The 18,678-nt window shown below is 41.9% G+C and overlaps 1 protein-coding gene across 5 annotated transcripts in view; it reads right to left on the bottom strand.

The window, feature by feature from the left end:
- fbxw7 (F-box and WD repeat domain containing 7) overlaps nucleotides 1-18,678 on the bottom strand; it is a 346,930-nt gene that overhangs the window by 110,647 nt on the left and 217,605 nt on the right. The window contains exon 1 of one of the 5 annotated variants that reach the window (XM_061923039.2): nucleotides 14,800-15,159. The exons of the other annotated variants lie outside the window; for them this stretch is intronic. Within the exon in view, the coding sequence (XP_061779023.1) occupies nucleotides 14,800-14,838 (39 nt within the window). The 5' untranslated portion in view covers nucleotides 14,839-15,159. Of the gene's footprint in view, nucleotides 1-14,799; nucleotides 15,160-18,678 lie in introns of those variants that run through there. 5 annotated transcript variants of the gene reach the window in all.

Here is an 18,678-nt window from a genome sequence, read left to right as displayed (position 1 = left end):
GGATGGTGGAGGGTGTGTCAGTCCATCACCAGCCAGGCATTAAAAAAATAGACCTAAAAATGATCAATCATTAATCTCCACCAAGACGTGACTTTGGTCACTTGATTGACATCTTGTGAGATGACGCTGGCTGCTGCCACATCATTATTAAAAACCTCTAAAGGCTTAGTGGCCACATGCGTGGACAGCACCTTTTAGCGCTTATTTCCAAAATTGTGTACACTACTGAATTGGGGTCTTATGGCCACTTATGTGGACACTTATACTGCCATCTGGTGGTGTCAGAAGAGTATAACATACAATGGAATTCGGAGGAAAAAAAGGGTAAAAATAAGAATTAGCATGTCACTAAACATGAAGTACACGTTTGTGTACTTATGGACTAAGTACATCATATCAAAAGATGATTATTGGTTTTTATTGTAATTAGGGTCCAGTAAAGAGAAATAAAAAAGGCATGTAAACAAACAGCTTGGGCCTTAAGAGGTTAAGAAAAAATGACCGACAGGAAGGCGAGAAACACTTTTTATTTCAAAAGACTTTCGCGCCGTACCTGCTGTCAAAACTCTTAAGACCGACAGCCCAGTTCCTGTCTTCACAATAAAAGCCCTGCTTCATTCTGCCTGCGCTAACAAAATAAGAGTCTCAGAAAACTGGCATGCACAAGATTGCAAGCAAGGGAGTTTGCCGCCAATGTATTTCTTGTAACGTGCATAAAAAGGAGTATGGAAGCTGGACAAACAAAAAACAAGCACTTTCATGTGGTATTGGACAGAAAGGAGGACTTTTTTTTCTCCTCCATTGTAAAATGTGGAGGTTATCATCACTACTGTCTGATTCCAATCAATGCAAGTCATCACAATCATAACAACTTATATTCTTGTCTTCATGAAAGAAACATGCTTGTATTATCATGAAACACCTTTAACTCGTTAACCTCTCTTTCATAAATCAATCAATATAAATGATATATATGAATGAGGTAGATCCCCTCCACTTGGTACATTGAAAAGTAGCTCACCTGCAGAAAAAGTGTGGCCACCCCTGGATGACATCATATTGACCCTATTGGATTAGGGTCCAATAATTTCATGCAGAGAAGGAAATCACAACTAAAAAAATCACTAATTTTTTATACGGTGTTGATGTGGAAATTTTTGCTTCGGCATTTTGATGGTGTGGACGTGTGGCACCGAATGGAGATAAGCGTCTTGACAGACGTTATAATATTTGAACAATGATGACGAAAACTGTTTTCTCTGTCGTGTCCGTGTGTCGAAAATTGTTATGCGCTTATTTTTTTATTTGATTTTGTGCGTGGCATAGATTTGCTATGCGCAGAGGACGCTTAAACAGTGCGCAATTGCACAGGCGAGCACCTTAGAGGGAGCGTTGCTCGCACGGCTGCGCTAGCATCACAGCTAACGTTAGCCATGCTGCTACCTCTCTGCTCGGGGAGGACGTATACGTATGTGACGTATGACGTGACAGTATGCGACGTATGTCGTGACAGTATGTGACGTGTGCAAGAAGGTGCACTTGCTGTCTGTGAGAGGGAGACACAGGAAAGAGTGAGAAGAGCCTGTCGTGTAATGCCAGCAGCTAAAAGCAACTGCGTGAGAATTCACAGACATGTGGATGTGTTGAAGGTGTGCTGGAAAATGCGGAACGGAAATTACGGAGCAGCAGAAAAGTGGAATGTATTATTTAAATAGGTGCGTTGGAAAACACGGATCGTAGTTTTTTTTAAACTGGATCTGGATCGGCATTTTCCCATGCCTTGCCGATACGCAATTTTTGGCAAATATCGGCAGCCGATCCGATCCAAATATCGGATCGGGACATCCCTACACTGGAGTATAAGTCGCATTTTTGGGGGGAAATGTATTTGATAAAAGCCAACAGCAAGAATAGACATTTGAAAGGCAATTTAAAATAAATGAAGAATAGTGAACAACAGGCTGAATAAGTGTACGTTATATGAGGCATAAATAAGCAACTGGTATGTTAACGTAACATATTATGGTAAGAGTCATTCAAATAACTATAACATATAGAACATGCTATACGTTTACCAAACAATCTGTCACTCCTTTTTTTTTTTTTTTTTTTTTTTTTTTTTTTTAATGTCCTGTCCAGCTTCTCAGGCAAATCATATAGTTGATGTAGATGCCCATGTCGGCTGTTCAGATTTACTTTACAAAAGAGAAGTGTAGGATACTTCTCTTGTTGCCTTATTTGTATTTGACTTTATTAAATGTATTTATATTATCATTTAGTGCAGCCGGGCCGGAGCAGGAGGGGATAGAAAGAGAAAAAAAAAAGAAGACAGAGGGGGAAATTGTGGGGACAAGAGGGGGATTAGACAGAGAGACAAAAACAACAACAGCAAACAACAACAACAACAACAATAGAGCAACATCAGCAAATATGACATGTACAAATATGATGGTAAAAGTAATAGCAAATAAGCAGTTAGCGAAAAATAAAAAATAATACAGAAATGACAATGAGCATTATTACACTACAAATGGATCAATACAAATACCAATAGAAATAGCGCTATTGATAATGAACAATACCAATAATTTACCTTTATTATCAACAATACAGTTGTTTAAATGCAACAATACATATACGTAATGATAACTTGAGATACGAAAGAATGCAGAAAAATGGAGGGGGAGAAAGAGAAGCAACCTACATTAACCTTGTAGATTGTTATAGTCACAATAGGTTAAGCTTTGTCAGTGTGCCATGTGTTACACCCAGTTTACCCTAGGGCAACAACGTTAATATATGTTTGATGAAACGTGATTATGTGCATGAGTGTAAGTATGCATATGTACTTGTATATGTACAGAATGTGTATATGTGTTTGTACAATGAATGTATATGTACAGAATGTGTATATGTGTTTGTACAGTGAATGTATATGTACAGTATGTGTATGTGTATGTTTGTATATTGAATGTGCGTGTGGATGTACGAACATTAGGTAGGTAAATATGTACTGTATTTGTGTATGTATGTGGGAGCGTAGGTACCTATGTACGTATGTGAGCATACGTGAATTTGCATGTACAATACATTCGACTCCCAGAGTGCGTGGGAGCCAGAGCACGGCCCCATCACCCCCGAGAGCCCAACCCACAAACAGGAGGCGTGGTGCCCAGGGAACCAGGGACCACCGCCCCCACGCAGCCAAGCCGGCCAGCGACAGGAACCCCAGAGCGCGACCCACCGTACCGCCCACAAGGGCCAGCAGCAGGCCGCAGACAGACGCACCCGGCGGAGGACAGGGCACGAGAAAAGCAGGGGACAGCCAGACCCCAAGCCAGCGAGAGACCACACCCCACACGGGCAGAAAGGCGAGACGCCCCGCCCGAAGGACCCAGAGACTCCCCGCAACCGGACGGGAAGACCGCCCCCGCCCCACCGGCAACCGGGCCCCCACGAGCCCACCCCCCACCCCCGGAGAGCGCGGCGAGGCCAGCCCCCGGCCACCCCACCCAAACCGGCCGCCGCAGGACCACCCAGGCACAGGGCCACGGGAACCACCCACCCCACCCGCAGGGACCCCAACGATGGAGATGGAACAACCAGCAACCGCCCCGCCGAGCCCCCCCCCTGAGGGAGGGGGAAAATTAAAAAATAATATTAATAAAATATATTTTAAAAATAAATAAATAAATAAATAAATAAATTAATTAATTAAAAAAAAAAGGAATTAAAAGAAGATCACAGACATGCTGACAAACAAGGTCACTACCCCAGCAACTGGCCGACTCGCAGCACCTCGGAATACCTTGCAGCACCAAGCTACCACAATAGACGCAGGGACTAGGCCCAACAGGCCCCAACCAAGACGGGCACCCGGAAGGGATGGACAGCGGGACCCAGGAGCTCCAGACACGCAGTTCGGATGCAGTAGCCTGAGGCGTCGACCCCCGTCTGACAGGCAGGCCCAGAGCGTACCCCCAGAAATATACATACATACATACATACACACATACACATACACATACACATACACATACACACATACACGTATACATACCCACACATACACATATATACATATACATACACATATGTACACATACACATATATAAACATACATACATACACACACATATACATACATATACACAGTTCGTCAGCCCCGACAGCCATCACGCGCGCGCGCTGCCACCAGTCACAACATCAGCCACACCCCTGCACCAGACCCAGCAGCCACGGGCGCCCACACCACAAACAAACGGCAGCAGAAACAGCAGCCGCAATAACCCCAGACAGCCAGCACCAGCCAATCTGTCACTCCTAATCGCTAAATCCCATGAAATCTTATACGTCTAGTCTCTTACGTCAATGAGATCAATAATATTATAATGTGTTCATCATTTCACACATAAGTCGCTCCTGAGTATAAGTCGCACCCCCGGCCAAACTATGAAAAAAACTGCCACTTATAGTCCGAAAAATACGGTAGTTACGAGGGCTGTGAATCTTTGGGTGTCCCACGATTCGATTCGATATCGATTCAAAATCGATTTTTTTTTCAATTCAACACGATTCTCGATTCAAAAACGATTTTTCCCCGATTCAAAGGGATTGTCTATTCATTCAATACATAGGATTTCAGCAGGATCTACCCCAGTCTGCTGACATGCAAGCAGAGTAAAAAGCTTTTATAATTGTAAAGGACAATGTTTTATCAACTGATTGCAATAATGTACATTTGTTTGAACTATTAAATGAAGCAAAAATATGACTTATTTTATCTTTGTGAAAATATTGGACACAGTGTGTTGTCAAGCTTATGAGATGCCGGTTCCAAAGATTTGGAACCGGCTTAATGAGAGCCTCAAGATGCTGTATCCATTCTCCAACTTCAAAAATAAATTAAAAACTTATCTATTAACCACATATATTTAATGCCTCATGTGGGGTAGACTAGTGTTGGGTTTTGCATGGTTGAATGAATGAATGTATGTATGTATGTGTATGCTTGCTTTAGTACTATTATCTTGTGTTAATCATATAGCGTTGTTTTTTGTTTTGTTTTTTGTTGTTGTACTTGCTACCATGTTCCATCATTTCATGTATATACTATCCTCTGGACCCCCTGTCAAAAGCTTCTTCTAGCTTATTTGGGGGACCCTTTCACGTACCAACATCTTTAAATGATGATATTTCACTACTATTGTATTTGTTATATGGTATTGTGAATAAACTTGAAATGAAATGAAATGAAAAAAGATGTGATGCAAGTGTAAGCCACTGTGACACTACTTTATTTTTATAAATGTCTAATGATAATGTCAATGAGGGATTTTTAATCACTGCTATGTTGAAATTGTAACTAATATTGATACTGTTGTTGATAATATTCATTTTTGTTTCACTACTTTTGCTTTGTTCTGTGTCTCCTCTCAATTGCTCTGTTTATTGCAGTTCTGAGTGTTGCTGGGTCGGCTTTGCTTTTGGAATTGGATTGCATTGTTATGGTATTGCTGTGTATTGTTTTGTTGGATTGATTCATTCCAAAAAAAAAAAAAAAATAAATAAATATGCCATCCATCCATCCATCTTCTTCCGCTTATCCGAGGTCGGGTCGCGGGGGCAGCAGCCTAAGCAGGGAAGCCCAGACTTCCCTCTCCCCAGCCACTTCGTCCAGCTCCTCCCGGTGGATCCCGAGGCGTTCCCAGGCCAGCCGGGAGACAGTCTTCCCAACGTGTCCTGGGTCTTCCCCGTGGCCTCCTACCGGTCGGACGTGCCCGAAACACCTCCCGAGGGAGGCGTTCGGGTGGCATCCTGACCAGATGCCCGAACCACCTCATCTGGCTCCTCTCGATGTGGAGGAGCAGCGGCTTTACTTTGAGCTCCCCCCGGATGGCAGAGCTTCTCACCCTATCTCTAAGGGAGAGCCCCGCCACCCGGCGGAGGAAACTCATTTCGGCCGCTTGTACCCGTGATCTTGTCCTTTCGGTCATGACCCAAAGCTCATGACCATAGGTGAGGATGGGAACGTAGATCGACCGGTAAATCGAGAGCTTTGCCTTCTGGCTCAGCTCCTTCTTCACCACAACGGATCGATACAGCGTCCGCATTACTGAAGACGCCGCACCGATCCGCCTGTCGATCTCACGATCCACTCTTCCCTCACTCGTGAACAAGACTCCGAGGTACTTGAACTCCTCCACTTGGGGCAAGATCTCCTCCCCAACCCGGAGATGGCACTCCACCCTTTTCCGGGCGAGAACCATGGACTCGGATTTGGAGGTGCTGATTCTCATCCCAGTCGCTTCACACTCGGCTGCGAACCGATCCAGTGAGAGCTGAAGATCTTGGCCAGATGAAGCCATCAGGACCACATCATCTGCAAAAAGCAGAGACCTAATCCTGCAGCCACCAAACCAGATACCCTCAACGCCCTGACTGCGCCTAGAAATTCTGTCCATAAAGGTTATGAACAGAATCGGTGACAAAGGGCAGCCCTGGCGGAGTCCAACCCTCACTGGAAACGTGTCCGACTTACTGCCGGCAATGCGGACCAAGCTCTGACACTGATCATACAGGGAGCGAACCGCCACAATAAGACAGTCCGTTACCCCATACTCTCTGAGCACTCCCCACAGGACTTCCCGGGGTACACGGTCGAATGCCTTCTCCAAGTCCACAAAGCACATGTAGACTGGTTGGGCAAACTCCCATGCACCCTCAAGGACCCTGCCGAGAGTAAATAAATATGATTTTTTTTAAAATGAGAATCGATTCTGAATCGCACGTGAGAATCGCGATTCATCGATTTTCCCCCACACCCCTAGTAGTAACCTAGTACCAACCCAAGACTACTTTGCTATGCACTGCTTACTATCAAGGTTTCGCTTCGACGAAGCATATTGCTCTTGCTTCAATTTGTGTTGGCTATCAGCATTTGAGAAAATGCCAACATTTGGTCAGTACATTTTTATGTGTGCAATTACTGCCTAACATTTGATTTTAAATCACAGATGTTCACTGATAGCTTGCTTACCACCAGTGCCATCCACATCACAGTTTGACAATCAGCACACTTTTCCATACGGCAAACCTTATTGTGCTCGTTTATAATCCGCAACTTACAAACCGGAGGGAGAAAGAGACTCCGTGTACGAAAACGCCGACAGATGTAGCCTGAATGTCCTCCAAAGAAAGGAGGCATGTTTCTTTAACACGTCTCAGTGTGTGTGTGTAGGGGTTAGAGGGTATTTGTGTTTGTGGTGGAGATCAGGCTCCACAAACTGAGCGCCTTGTTCTTCAAGTGGTGATCTCACAGCAATGGCAGTTCCAAAGGGTGTGTGTACTGTATATGTGTGTGTGTGTATGGTTTGTATTGAAGCGTCAGAGAGAAAAGGCGTGTTCGGCGGGGAGAGGAGAGAGAGAGAGAGAGTGTGTGTGTGTGTGTGTGTGTGTGTGTGTGTGTGTGTAAGGGAACATCAAAGAAAATAAGAGGCGTTGAAGAAAAAATATATAACAAGCCTCTTCTTGTGTGTGTGTGTGAAGCCTGGGAAAGAAGAATGTTTGTAAATGGACTAATGAGTGTTTCCGCCGCAGTCTTCTTTTCATTGCCTATCTGGCGCCTCAACGCACGACAGATGGACGGACGGACGGATGCTGGCGGAAAAAGTTGATATTTTTAAAAGACAGCCATCGCTCACGCATGATCGGTCTGGACAGGCAGCGGCGACATCACGCTTTAAACCGCCCACATGCAGTCATGTACTATGTTCTACCATTTAGTTTCATTTTCAAAAATGGATGATCTGCAGCGCTGCCAAGTCCACATATTACTGCGCTTGCCTTCATGTTCATGTTCCACGGCTGCCATGAAGGATGTCCTACCTCACGCGGGCTGACACAGTGACCCATTATTGGTGGCAAATGCAAAATGTCCCAGAGGGGGTGAAGGAGGTGGGAGAGTCCAACAGGCAACATGCAAGACAAGCAGCTCTGCAGACAATTTCAAGCCCAATGGACAAGCGGTAAAAAAAATGGATGGATGGATGGAGTTTTGGGGACTATCTATGAATGCATTAGTGCAGGCCTGGGCATTTATTTTGACTGGGGGGCCACATTTAGAGAAAAAAACGTGTCTGGGGTCGGTATATCTATCTATCTATGTATATATATATATATATATATATATATATATATATATATATAAATATGCGCACGCACGCGCACACGCGCACACACACACACACACACACACACACACACACACACACACACACACACACACACACACACACACACACACACACACACACACACACACACACACACACACACACACACACACACACACACACAAGCTGTGAAAATGTGCTGTACAGCATGTGTGTTTGGGTCCTAACACTAATATATATATATATATATATATATATATATATATATATATATATATATATATACTAATAAATATGCACGCACGCACGCACACACGCACGCACGCACGCACGCACACAAGCTGTGAAAATGTGCTGTACAGCATGTGTGTTTGGGTCCTAACACTAATATATATACATATATATATATATATATATACACTAATAAATATGCACGCACGCACGCACGCACACAAGCTGTGAAAATGTGCTGTACAGCATGTGTGTTTGGGTCCTAACACTAATATATATACATACGCACGCACGCACGCACGTGTGTTTGGGTCCTAACACTAATATATATACATATATATATATATATATATATATATATATATATATATATATACTAATAAATATGCACGCACGCACGCACACAAGCTGTGAAAATGTGCTGTACAGCATGTGTGTTTGGGTCCTAACACTAATATATATACATACGCACGCACGCACGCACGCACGCACGTGTGTTTGGGTCCTAACACTAATATATATACATATATATATATATATATATATATATATATATATATATATATATACTAATAAATATGCACGCACGCACGCACGTGTGTTTGGGTCCTAACACTAATATATATAAATAAATAAATGGGTTGTACTTGTATAGCGCTTTTCTACCTTCAAGGTACTCAAAGCGCTTTGACACTACTTCCACATTTACCCATTCACACACACATTCACACACTGATGGAGGGAGCTGCCATGCAAGGCGCTAACCAGCACCCATCAGGAGCAAGGGTGAAGTGTCTTGCTCAGGACACAACGGACATGACGAGGTTGGTACTAGGTGGGGATTGAACCAGGGACCCTCGGGTCGCGCACGGCCATTCTTCCACTGCGCCACGCCGTATACACAGGTAAAAGCCAGTAAATTAGAATATTTTGAAAAACTTGATTTATTTCAGTAATTGCATTCAAAAGGTGTAACTTGTACATTATATTTATTCATTGCACACAGACTGATGCATTCAAATGTTTATTTCATTTAATTTTGATGATTTGAAGTGGCAACAAATGAAAATCCAAAATTCCGTGTGTCACAAAATTAGAATATTACTTAAGGCTAATACAAAAAAGGGATTTTTAGAAATGTTGGCCAACTGAAAAGTATGAAAATGAAAAATATGAGCATGTACAATACTCAATACTTGGTTGGAGCTCCTTTTGCCTCAATTACTGCGTTAATGCGGCGTGGCATGGAGTCGATGAGTTTCTGGCACTGCTCAGGTGTTATGAGAGCCCAGGTTGCTCTGATAGTGGCCTTCAACTCTTCTGCGTTTTTGGGTCTGGCATTCTGCATCTTCCTTTTCACAATACCCCACAGATTTTCTATGGGGCTAAGGTCAGGGGAGTTGGCGGGCCAATTTAGAACAGAAATACCATGGTCCGTAAACCAGGCACGGGTAGATTTTGCGCTGTGTGCAGGCGCCAAGTCCTGTTGGAACTTGAAATCTCCATCTCCATAGAGCAGGTCAGCAGCAGGAAGCATGAAGTGCTCTAAAACTTGCTGGTAGACGGCTGCGTTGACCCTGGATCTCAGGAAACAGAGTGGACCGACACCAGCAGATGACATGGCACCCCAAACCATCACTGATGGTGGAAACTTTACACTAGACTTCAGGCAACGTGGATCCTGTGCCTCTCCTGTCTTCCTCCAGACTCTGGGACCTCGATTTCCAAAGGAAATGCAAAATTTGCTTTCGTCAGAAAACATGACTTTGGACCACTAAGCAGCAGTCCAGCTCTTTTTTTCCTTAGCCCAGGTGAGACGCTTTTCGCGCTGTTTCTTGGTCAACAGTGGCTTGACACGAGGTATGCGGCAGTTGAAACCCATGTCTTTCAAGCGTCTCTTGGTGGTGGATCTTGAAGCACTGACTCCAGCAGCTGTCCACTCCTTCTGAATCTCCCCCACATTTTTGAATGGTTTTTTTTTCACAATCTTGACCAGGGCGCGGTGATCCCTATCGCTTGTACACTTTTTCTGACCACAGTTTTTCCTTCCCTTTGCCTCTCCATTAATGTGTTTGGACACAGAGCTCTGAGAACAGCCAGCCTCTTCAGCAATAACCTTTTGTGTCTTTCCCTCCTTGTGCAATGTGTCGATGGTTGCCTTTTGAACAGCTGTCAAATCTGAAGTCTTCCCCATGTTTGTGTAGGCTTCAGAACTGGACTGAGAGACCATTTAAAGCCCTTTGCAGGTGTTTTGAGTTAATCAGCTGATTAGTTTGTGGCACCAGGTGTCTTCAAAATGTAACCCTTACACAATATTCTAATTTTGTGACACACGGAATTTTGGATTTTCATTTGTTGCCACTTCAAATCATCAAAATTAAATGAAATAAACATTTGAATGCATCAGTCTGTGTGCAATGAATAAATATAATGTACAAGTTACACCTTTTGAATGCAATTACTGAAATAAATCAAGTTTTTCAAAATATTCTAATTTACTGGCTTTTACCTGTGTATATATATATATATATATATATATATATATATATATAAATATGCACACACACACACACACACAAGCTGTGAAAATGTGCTGTACAGCATGTGTGTTTGGGTCCTAACACTAATACAAAACCTCACAATAATGTCTGATTGAAAGCTAAAAACGTTATGACAGACCGCCTTAAAAAACGGGATGGAATTTTACATTTTCTACTGAACAAGACACCCAGAAAGTTCATGACAATAATGTGGGATTTACAATATTAACTACGAAGCATAGAACCCTGAATATTGACAACATATGAACGTCGACCCTCTTTTACTTCTCGATCTACATTTACAATCAAGCGAAACAAAACGAAAGTGCAACAAACACGGCGAAATATGAACGTGAAGAGTAAAAAAAAAAACACCTACAATCTGATGTATCAGTGATATTGCAGAACTTTGTTGTGAAAATCTCCTTCCACGTCTGTTCCTGACACCCACATTTCAGGCTCTAGAAACACTCTGTGGAAACACTGCTTGGTACCTTGTGGCTTACATTACCATAGTAACTAATTAGATGACCATAGTAACTAATTAAATGACCATAGCAACTAATTAGATGACCATAATAACTAGTATATCATGCAAAAGCACAGATTCCAAGCATTGAAATACTTAGTATAGTTGAAGACTTCCGGTCATTAGAAAAGATGAGTGCACATCATAATGGCAGCTACACTTTACATCGTAAAGGTCTAGACCAGGGGTGCTCATTACGTCGATCGCGATCTACCGGTCGATCTCGGAGGGTGTGTCAGTCGATCACCAGCCAGGCATTAAAAAAATAGTCCTACAAATGAGCGATCATAAATCTTCACTATGACGTCACTTTCGTCACTTGATTGACATTCACGGCACCCGAGGGTCTTCTGAGATGACGCTGGCTACTGCCAGCTCATTAAAATTACCGACTGGAAGGCGAGAAACACTTTATTTCAACAGACTCTGGCGCCGTACCTGTCGTCAGAACTCCAAAGACCGACTGCACAGTTGCGCTAACAAAACACGAGTCTCAGAAAGCTGGCGTGCACAAGCTAGCAAGCTACGGAGTTTGCCGACAATGTATTTCTTGTAAAGTGTATACAAAGGAGTACGGAAGCTGGACAAATAAGATGCCAAAAACCAACCACTTTCATGTGGTATTGGACAGAAAGGAGGACTTTTTTTCTCCTCCATTCGAAAATGCGGACGTTATCATCACCACTGTCTGATTCCAATCAATGCAAGTCATCAGAATCAGGTAATACACCAACTTATATTCTTGTCTTCATGAAAGAAAGGAATCTATATGTGTTAAACATGCCTGTATTATCTTTAAACACCTTAACTTGTTAACAATATTAACTACATGTGTTAAACATGCTTGCATTATCTTTAAACACCTTTAACTTATTAACAATATTAACTATATGTGTTAAACATGCTTGTATAATCATTAAACACCTTTAACTTGTTAACAATATTAACTATGTGTTAAACATGCTTGCATTATCTTTAAACACCTTTAACTTGTTAACAATATTAACTATATGTGTTAAACATACTTGTATTATCATTAAACACCTTTAACTTGTTAACAATATTAACTATATGTATTAAACATACTTGCATTATCTTTAAACACCTTTAATTTATTAACAATATTAACTATATATGTTAAACATGCTTGCATTATCATTAAACACATTTAATTTATTAACAATATTAACTATATATGTTAAACATGCTTGTATTATCATTAAACACCTTTAACTTTGTGTTGATTTAATAAAAAAAAACCCAGAAAAAACAAAACGATACCCATGGTAGGGGACAGATGCCGATGGTTTCCGATGTTGCATTTTGGAGCATTTATCGGCCGATGATATCGACATCTTTAGTTTACAATATTAACTATGAACGATAAAACACTGAATATTGACAACATATGAACGTCACACCACCTCTCCATCCACATATTTTACAATCAAGCGAAACACAAAAAAAATGCAACAAACAGCCAAATATGAACGCCAAGGGTAAAAAAAAAACCAAAAAAAAAAAACCTACAATCTGATACATTGCATTCGGTCTCCCCTAGAAGGGGGGGGGGGGGGGGGGGGTTACCCACATATGCGGTCCTCTCCAAGGTTTCTCATAGTCATTCACATCGACGTCCCACTGGGGTGAGTTTTTCCTTGCCCTTATGTGGGCTCTGTACCGAGGATGTCGTTGTGGCTTGTGGGCTATATAAATAAACATTGATTGATTGATTGAACTTAACAAAAACATATATTTCATAAATAATATAAATTACATATATGAATTAAAGCTGCAAGCAGCGTTGTTCGGGCCCGCGTATTTGGCAGGTGCTAGTCCTAAGTGTCCCAATAATTTTGTCTACTTTTAGTCTGAAGTGTCCCAAGACCTTTGTCTAGTGTACCTACCTTGTCTGCATTGTGTGGGCACGCTGGTGCTTCCTGCTTTTAAGCAGCCATCTTAAAAAAACAGTAGCGCAGCAGCATCAGCGCAGCGGGTCTTTGAAGGGTCATAAAATCAAAACTGGAGCAGGTATTAAAAAACTGTTCTGTTAATTTATACACAAGGGTTTAATCTCTCACCTGTGTTAGTTTGAAGGCGAAACGACAAACGCGCTCAGAGGAAATAGATTTTGAAGAAAGGTGACCGGTTTTTACAAAAATTTAGTTTTGAAGGGGGAATAACAAACTTCCTGTTGATTTTTGCAGGGGGTTGTCAATTTATGAAATGTAGGTCTAAGTGAGACCTACATAGAGGTTTTTGTTTCATCTCTCTCCGACCTTCCCAGTGGGAGTTACAGGCAGTTTTGTCAGATTTTTCATCCGAGGAGTTTTTTGTGCGTTTTATTAAAAAATTGCTGTAGAGCACAATTTTTAGATTTGGGGTTAGGTTTTTTCATTAGATCACAGTTTTAGCCAGTCCTAATGTGTGTGTTCAGTTTGGTGAGTTTTGAAGCATGTTAAGGGGGTCAAATTACAGCTCAAAGAGGCAAAAGTGACTGTTTTTAGTACTTTTTTGTATTGAAGGGGGAATTACCAACTTCCTGTTGATTTTAGCCCGAAGATGTACAATTGAAAAATGTAGGTCTAAGTCAGACCTACATAAAGGTTCTTGTTTCATGTTTTTCCGACATTCCTAGTGGGAGTTACAGGCAGTCTACTTTTTTTGTTTTTATAGGGGGCGCTAGAGCGCAATTTTAATTTTTGAGGTTCGTTTTTTTTTTTTTAAAAAGGCAATTTTCGCAGGTCCTGATGTGTGGGTCAAATATGGTGAGTTTTGAAGCATGTTAAGTGGGTCAAATTAGTGCTCAAAGAGGCGGCGGAAGAAGAAAGAAAGAAAGAAAGAATAATAAAACCTACGAAAAACAATAGGTCCTTATGTCCCATTGCATAAGGACTCCCTTTGGGAGTCCTTTTGCAATGGGCCATTGCGGGCCCTAATGAGGTAGATCCCCACGACTTGATCAATTGAAAAGTAGCTCGCCTGCAGAAAAAGTGTGAGCACCCCTGCTCTAGAGATATTATTTGGGAATGTCCGGGGGGCCAGATTGAAAATCTCAACGGGCCACATGTGGCCCCCGGGCCTTAGTTTGCCCAACTCTGCATTAGTGCTACACCATTTGACATGTTCGGGGTTGTATTAAAGGTTAATGATGTCAAATATGATGGTAGATGTGGTAATAAAGGCCCAGGCTGTCCCTGGAGGTGTGCAGCACGCCGCTATGTCCTCCTCCGCAGTGACCGAACAACCTGCCCCTCATACTAATAATACAACGAGCAAGAGGAGGGGACACAATGCGGCAGGATCGCGTCTTTTTTTACTCACTTTGTAGAAAATCATCTTCAAAGTGCCGTAGAACCCCATGGTGGTGGGAGAAGGCGGCCGGCGATGGTCCTTGGCGACGCGGGGTGAGATGTGGCTAAACTGCGGGGGCAGCTAGATCCGACGCCGCCTCTGGTGTCAACATGCTGGGGGGGGAGGAGGAGGCACGTCACCGGCCGGGCGGGCGTGCGCCTAAATCCCCCCGCGAGTGTGGCAAAAAAAAAAAGGCGAAAAGCGGAGAGACAAAACCAGCTCCGCCGCCGGAGGTTGTGTTGCGTGTGGAGGCAGAGAGCGAGTGAGGAGTGAGGGGAGGAGCAGCGAGCAGAGTCCTGCTCACTCTTCCTCTTCCTCTCCCTCTCCCTCTCCCTCCGCCAGGACGTGACAGCCCCCCCAGTGGAGAGGAATGGTGCAGCTCCCTCTCACCACACTTGTTGCTGCACACCAACTACCAAGTCATGCACCACGCCCTAACACCGGCCTCGATACATGCACCGCTAATGTCGATATCACAGGCAGTATCGGTATCGAGTAGAAACTATAGTCCAGTGGTTCTTAACCTTGTTGGAGGTACAGAACCCCACCAGTTTCACCCAACCCTTCTTTAGTGAAAAATAAAATGTTTTTTTTCAAATTCAAGACAAAGTTATATGTTTTTGGCAGAGGTGGGTAAAGTAGCCAGAAATTGTACTCAAGTAAGAGTACTGTTACTTTAGAGATTTATTACTCAAGTAAAAGTAAGGAGTAGTCACCCAAATATTTACTTGAGTAAAAGTAAAAAGTATGTTGTAAAAAAACTACTCAAGTACTGAGTAACTGATGAGTAACATATACACACATATCATATATATATACACACACATATATACATATATATATATAAATAAATAAATGATAAATGGATTGTACTTGTATAGCGCTTTTCTACCCTCAAGGTACTCAAAGCGCTTTGACACTACTTCCACATTTACCCATTCACACACACATTCACACACTGATGGAGGGAGCTGCCATGCAAGGCGCTAACCAGCACCCATCAGGAGCAAGGGTGAAGTGTCTTGCCAAGGACACAACGGACATGACGAGGTTGGTACTAGGTGGGGATTGAACCAGGGACCCTCGGGTCGCGCACGGCCATTCTTCCACTGCGCCACGCTGTCCCTATATATATATATATATATATATATATATATATATATATATATATATATATATATATATATATATATATATACATATATATATATACATATATATATATATATATATATACACATATATATATACATATATATACATATATATATATATATATACATATATATATATACATATATATATATATACATATATATATATACATATATATATACATATATATATATATACATATATATATACATATATATATATACATATATACAGGTAAAAGCCAGTAAATTAGAATATTTTGAAAAACTTGATTTATTTCAGTAATTGCATTCAAAAGGTGTAACTTGTACATTATATTTATTCATTGCACACAGACTGATGCATTCAAATGTTTATTTCATTTAATTTTGATGATTTGAAGTGGCAACAAATGAAAATCCAAAATTCCGTGTGTCACAAAATTAGAATATTACTTATGGCTAATACAAAAAAGGGATTTGTAGAAATGTTGGCCAACTGAAAAGTATGAAAATGAAAAATATGAGCATGTACAATACTCAATACTTGGTTGGAGCTCCTTTTGCCTCAATTACTGCGTTAATGCGGCGTGGCATGGAGTCGATGAGTTTCTGGCACTGCTCAGGTGTTATGAGAGCCCAGGTTGCTCTGATAGTGGCCTTCAACTCTTCTGCGTTTTTGGGTCTGGCATTCTGCATCTTCCTTTTCACAATACCCCACAGATTTTCTATGGGGCTAAGGTCAGGGGAGTTGGCGGGCCAATTTAGAACAGAAATACCATGGTCCGTAAACCAGGCACGGGTAGATTTTGCGCTGTGTGCAGGCGCCAAGTCCTGTTGGAACTTGAAATCTCCATCTCCATAGAGCAGGTCAGCAGCAGGAAGCATGAAGTGCTCTAAAACTTGCTGGTAGACGGCTGCGTTGACCCTGGATCTCAGGAAACAGAGTGGACCGACACCAGCAGATGACATGGCACCCCAAACCATCACCCAACCATGCAAATTTTGCATTTCCTTTGGAAATCGAGGTCCCAGAGTCTGGAGGAAGACAGGAGAGGCACAGGATCCACGTTGCCTGAAGTCTAGTGTAAAGTTTCCACCATCAGTGATGGTTTGGGGTGCCATGTCATCTGCTGGTGTCGGTCCACTCTGTTTCCTGAGATCCAGGGTCAACGCAGCCGTCTACCAGCAAGTTTTAGAGCACTTCATGCTTCCTGCTGCTGACCTGCTCTATGGAGATGGAGATTTCAAGTTCCAACAGGACTTGGCGCCTGCACACAGCGCAAAATCTACCCGTGCCTGGTTTACGGACCATGGTATTTCTGTTCTAAATTGGCCCGCCAACTCCCCTGACCTTAGCCCCATAGAAAATCTGTGGGGTATTGTGAAAAGGAAGATGCAGAATGCCAGACCCAAAAATGCAGAAGAGTTGAAGGCCACTATCAGAGCAACCTGGGCTCTCATAACACCTGAGCAGTGCCAGAAACTCATCGACTCCATGCCACGCCACATTAACGCAGTAATTGAGGCAAAAGGAGCTCCAACCAAGTATTGAGTATTGTACATGCTCATATTTTTCATTTTCATACTTTTCAGTTGGCCAACATTTCTAAAAATCCCTTTTTTGTATTAGCCTTAAGTAATATTCTAATTTTGTGACACACGGAATTTTGGATTTTCATTTGTTGCCACTTCAAATCATCAAAATTAAATGAAATAAACATTTGAATGCATCAGTCTGTGTGCAATGAATAAATATAATGTACAAGTTACACCTTTTGAATGCAATTACTGAAATTAAGCAAGTTTTTCAAAATATTCTAATTTACTGGCTTTTACCTGTATATATATAAGAAATACTTGACTTTCAGTGAATTCTAGCTATATATATATATATATTTTATTACATACATACATATATATATACATATATATATATATATATGTATATACAGGGCCGGCCCGTGGCATAGGCCGTATAGGCAAATGCTAAGGGCGCCGTCCATCAGGGGGCGCCACGCCAGTGCCACAAATGTTGGAGAGAAAAAAAGAAAAGAAAAAAAAGTTGGTACTATTATTTCTAAATACAAAAAATAATCCCACGTTAATTAAAATGCAAAGTAAAGCCTATTTAATAGAAATATTATTTGTTACAACATTACGCCCCCTCACCCCCTCCCTCTCCCCCCTCACGGTGCGCCCCCTCCCTTCCCGTATCATGACTCTTTTTGGACGTCACCACATCAAAAAATCAACACAAGATGTCAAAACGGCCAAAACTGTCAGGTGCCCAGGGAAGAAAAAAGAGAAAAGAAGAGGAGGAGAAACGAGAAAAGACAGAGGTAGCAGGTAGGTGAGCCGAACATGAAATGATTTGTCTGTTACAGAATGTGTTGGTAGACCTGGCTTTTTAGCATTAAGCTAATGTCACATGATTCGGCAATTGCTAATCAATAAATAGCTAGTTCTGTTTTAATGTCGGGTTAATATTGTGGAGGGGGCTAAATTGTTATGGAAAATAATAATGTAACGTTAGGTAATTACAGTACTCCCACCTTACATTTTTCAGGGACATTTGTATTAGATCTTTTAAGCAGCTGTTTTTTGTTTACATTGTTATTGCCTTCTGGTTAGCTATATTTGCCCTGCAGGTAATAGTCACTTTTCCACCCCTTTATATATTAGGTATAGTTGTAAGTAAAAAAAAAAAGGTCAA

The sequence above is a fragment of the Nerophis lumbriciformis genome, linkage group LG27 (genome assembly GCF_033978685.3).
Source record: "Nerophis lumbriciformis linkage group LG27, RoL_Nlum_v2.1, whole genome shotgun sequence".
NCBI lineage: Eukaryota > Metazoa > Chordata > Actinopteri > Syngnathiformes > Syngnathidae > Nerophis > Nerophis lumbriciformis.
Note: the sequence above shows the minus strand (reverse complement) of the source record. Positions and strands in the feature narration are given on the sequence as shown.